The 3,994-nt window shown below is 38.8% G+C and overlaps 2 protein-coding genes across 2 annotated transcripts; both read right to left on the bottom strand.

Moving 5' to 3' along the window:
• Positions 1-1,094: 1,094 nt before the first annotated feature.
• LOC147487898 (uncharacterized) lies at positions 1,095-1,676 on the bottom strand. Its single transcript, XM_086574180.1, has one exon. The coding sequence runs from the start codon at positions 1,674-1,676 to the stop codon at positions 1,095-1,097; it is 582 nt and encodes a 193-aa protein (XP_086430306.1).
• Positions 1,677-1,733: 57 nt separating this feature from the next.
• LOC147487899 (uncharacterized) lies at positions 1,734-2,443 on the bottom strand. The gene is made up of 2 exons (XM_086574181.1): positions 2,399-2,443; positions 1,734-2,339 (listed from the first exon to the last, which is right to left on the bottom strand). Exons 1-2 carry the CDS (start codon positions 2,441-2,443, stop codon positions 1,734-1,736), a joined length of 651 nt encoding a protein of 216 aa, XP_086430307.1.
• Between the last annotated feature and the right edge of the window lie 1,551 nt (positions 2,444-3,994).

The raw sequence follows: 3,994 nt of genomic DNA on the forward strand, positions 1-3,994 counted from the left end.
TGGAATAACTGGGGAAAAGTGCCAAAAAGTCAAACTGTCAAAAGTCAACGGTCAACAATCAAAGCCATAGTAAATGATAAAAGTGAACTCAAGGGCCCAAAAACTCAAAATCACTTGAAACACCCCAAGCCTTCAAGAATCAATAACTAAACCTTTTGTAAGACAAGGACTAAGCCTATAAACCCTAAACCCTAGCCTAGATCATATAAGTTAGATCTAACATGAACAACTTCCAAACCCTATAACCACACTTTATACACCGACAGAATGCAAAACACTTGACTAAATGCATCTACGTGGGATTTTGCATTAGAATGAATGCAAAGCACCTGATTGATTGAATGTATGCGAAACACTTTATGGAATAAACTTATGTGAGCTTGCATTAGAATGAATGAAAAACACTTGAATGATTGAATGAACGTACCTACAAGCGAGCTTGCGTTAGAAAGAATGCAAAACACAGGATTGAATGCACCTACGTGTGAGCTTGCAATATAATGAATGCAAAACACCGGATTGATTGATTGATTGTAGAAAACTCATGTTCTTATCGCTTTTTTTGGATACAGCCCTATTCTAAAACTAATACATCAAATGGCGTGTTTTAGAGCCAAAAGGACCTAAATGGGACATCATGGAATAACTGGGAAAAAGTGCCAATAAGTAAAACTGTCAAAATTCAACGGTCAATGATCAAAGCCATAGTCAACGATAAAAGTGAACTCAAAGGCCCATAAACTCAAAAGCACAGGAAACACTCCAAGGCTTCAAGGATCACTGACTAAACCCTTCGTAAGACAAGGACTAAGCCTCTAAACCCTAAACCCTAACCTAGATCATATAAGTTAGATCTAAGCTAAACTTCCAAACCATATAACACCACGTTATACACGGACAGAATACAAAATACTTGACTAAATGAATCTACGTGGGAGTTTGCATTAGAATGAATGTGAAACCCTTGATTGATTTAATGTATGCAAAACACTTGGTGGAATACACTTTTTTTTTTTGGTTGATAAGCAAGGTTTTCAGAGAGGTCCCCTACCCCTTTTATTGAAAATAAAGTTGTAAAATAACTTGTTACATTCTCACTCTCTCACATATTGCCTACCCCTAGCATCATCATCTATAATACTCTTTACATCCTCTGTAAATAGGCTTGGCACTAATTCTATGTAATTACATGCCGGTATATTCGTTGCAATAGCATCTACAAGTTTATTGGACTCCCTAAACACATGAATAATGTTAAACTCTTCAAAATGGGCCTTTAATCGCTTAATGGCCCGAATCATGTTCTCGACCTGCCAGGGATACTGACACGTGTCGTTTAAGAATGCTAAGACACTTATGGAGTCTGTTTGCATGAGAATTCTTCTTATTCCTTTAGTCATCGCCATTTTCAACCCCTGCTCGACTGCTTCCAGCTTGATAAGATCGATCGTGTTCTTTGATGATCTGCCATGGCTCACCACTATAACATTCCCTTCATTATCACGAATCACCGCTGCCCAACCCCCTAGTGAAGCTTGAAGTGTGCCGTCTGTGTTGAGAATATGAGATCCATCTTCTGATTTCTGCCACTGAACTAATTTCTTCTTCCTTTGCCTAATATGCACATCAACATTCCAGATATCAGTGAACCTTTCCACTTCTGGTCCGTTATTCATCTTGATTTGTATCACCTTCGGTTTTGATCGACATCACCGATCGAACTTCGAGCTATCTCAAACATTCACCGCCTTATTATCAAATATCCTATCATTCCCCGATTTCCATATCCAATTATTGAAACCATTCCACATTAACCTCATTACATCATGCTCTATTCCTTTCCCCTGTGCTACAGATGCAATCCATAAAAATTCCCCTTGCCATGTGGTTTCTATTGTCCTGTGGTATCCCATTTTCTGAAGTAGAATTCCCCATAGGGATTGTGGTATGAGACACGAGTGGAATAGGTGTTCCACCGTTTTAGTTTCTCTCCAGCAGAATATGCAAGTGTCTGAGTCCACAACCTTCTGTGCTTTCATTTTCTGCAGTGTTTTAAGTCCCCTACTAAGTGCCATCCAGCTGATAAAAGAATGTCTGGGTATTTTGTTTGTAAACCATACCAGTTTGTGCCATTGAACTTCTTGCCTCATACCTCTTAGACTATCATAAGTATCCTTCATATTGTACTCTCCATGTGTTGCTGCAGACCAAACAATGTTATCCTCATCACCCATTATCTCCACCTCATTTTCTGCTGCGTCAGCAATCTCACTTATGTGACGTCTGACATTATTTGTGAACACCCATTTGCCATCTGAAATACAGTTCGCAACTTTTGCCTGTTTGTTACAACTTGAGTTATATAACAGACCTTGTGGGAACATTTCTCTTAAAATACCAAAGGGATGCCATGGTTCATCCCAGAAACTTGTTTCTCTGCCATTGCCTATCCGATCGCGAAACTATTGATGATGCTTCTTTCCTTACTTAAGTATGTTCCTCCAACTTGAGGAACAATCACTTGGTACTTTGAGCTGCCAAAATTCTCTCCCCCTAACAAGATGCTTTTGTACCCACTGTACCCACAAATTATCAGTCCTTGTAATGAGTTTCCATAGAGGCTTCATGGTTGCTGCTTGGTTAACCTTTTCTATATTACGTATCCCTAGCCCACCATCCTCATATGGGTAACAGAGATCATCCCATCCTATCAAGGCATGAGATTGTTTGCAGTCTGGACCTGTCCATAAGAAATTCCTGAAAATCTTATTGATATCATCAATAGTTTTTTGTGGTAGTGTGAATGCAGCCATCCAATACACACTAAGATTATTCAAAATTGCCTTTAACAACTGTAATCTTCTGGCATATGACAGTAACCTTCCCTTCCAACTTTGAATCCTCCCTGTGATCTTAGAGATTAGAGGACAACAATCAGTACTAACTTCAGCCTTGTAGTTATTAAAGGAAGCCCTAAATACTTCACAGGCAACCCATCCCTAGCTAAAAGAAGTGTTTGCTCTATATCTGTACTTACTCTATCATCCACTTCAGCAAAGAAAACACTGCTCTTTTGAACATTCACTTCCAACCCCGAGACTCTGCTGAAAATATAGAGGTTATCTTTGAGTGTGGTGGTTGTCCTATTATCTCCGTACATAAACACTATCAAAAGGCGTGTTATAGAGCCAAAAGGAGACAGAAGGACCTAAAAGGGACATCACGAAATAACAGGGAAAAAAGTGCCAAAAAGTCATACTGTCAAAAGTCAACGGTCAACGATCAAAGCCATAGTCAACAATAAAAGTGAACTCAAGGTCCCAAAAACTCAAAAGCATAGAAAACACTCCAAGAGTTCAAGAATCAATGACTAAACCCTTTGTAAGACAAGGACTAAGCCTCTAAACAATAAACCCTAGCCTAGATCATATAAGTTAGATCTAAGATGAACAACTTCCAAACCCTATAACCCCACTTTATATACCGACAAAATGCAAAACACTTGGCTAAATGCATCTACGTGGGAGTTTGCATTAGAATGAATGCAAAATACTTGATTGATTGAATGTATGCGAAACACTTGATGGAATACACTTACGTGTGAGCTTCCATTATAATGAATGAAAAGCACTTGATTGATTGAACGAACGTACCTACAAGTGAGCTTGCATTAGAACGAATGCAAAACACATGATTGAATGCACCTACGTGTGAACTTGCACTATAATGAATGCAAAACACGTGATTGATTGATTGATTGTAGAAAACTCATGTTATCGCTTTTTCCGGATACAACCCTATTATGGAACTAATATATCAAAAGGCGTGTTATAGAGACAAAAGGACCTAAAAGTGACAGCACGGAATAACTGGGAAAAAGTGCCAAAAAGTCATACTGCCAAAAGTCAACGGTCAACGATCAAAGCCATAGTCAACGATAAAAGTGAACTCAAGGGCCCAAAAACTCAAAATCACTTGAAACACTCCAAGGCTT

Source organism: Coptis chinensis, chromosome 7 (genome assembly GCF_015680905.1).
Source record: "Coptis chinensis isolate HL-2020 chromosome 7, ASM1568090v1, whole genome shotgun sequence".
Lineage (NCBI taxonomy): Eukaryota > Viridiplantae > Streptophyta > Magnoliopsida > Ranunculales > Ranunculaceae > Coptis > Coptis chinensis.

What these genes read in the sequence shown, in the direction of transcription:
- LOC147487899 (XM_086574181.1), bottom strand. Translation starts at nt 2,443, where the DNA reads ATGGCAGAGAAACAAGTTTCTGGGATGAACCATGGCATCCCTTTG. An exon ending in TGAACCATGGCATCCCTTTG is followed by an intron (nt 2,340 to 2,398) that starts GTATTTTAAGAG and finishes TGTAACAAACAG; the next exon opens with GCAAAAGTTGCGAACTGTAT.
- LOC147487898 (XM_086574180.1), bottom strand. Translation starts at nt 1,676, where the DNA reads ATGAATAACGGACCAGAAGTGGAAAGGTTCACTGATATCTGGAATGTT.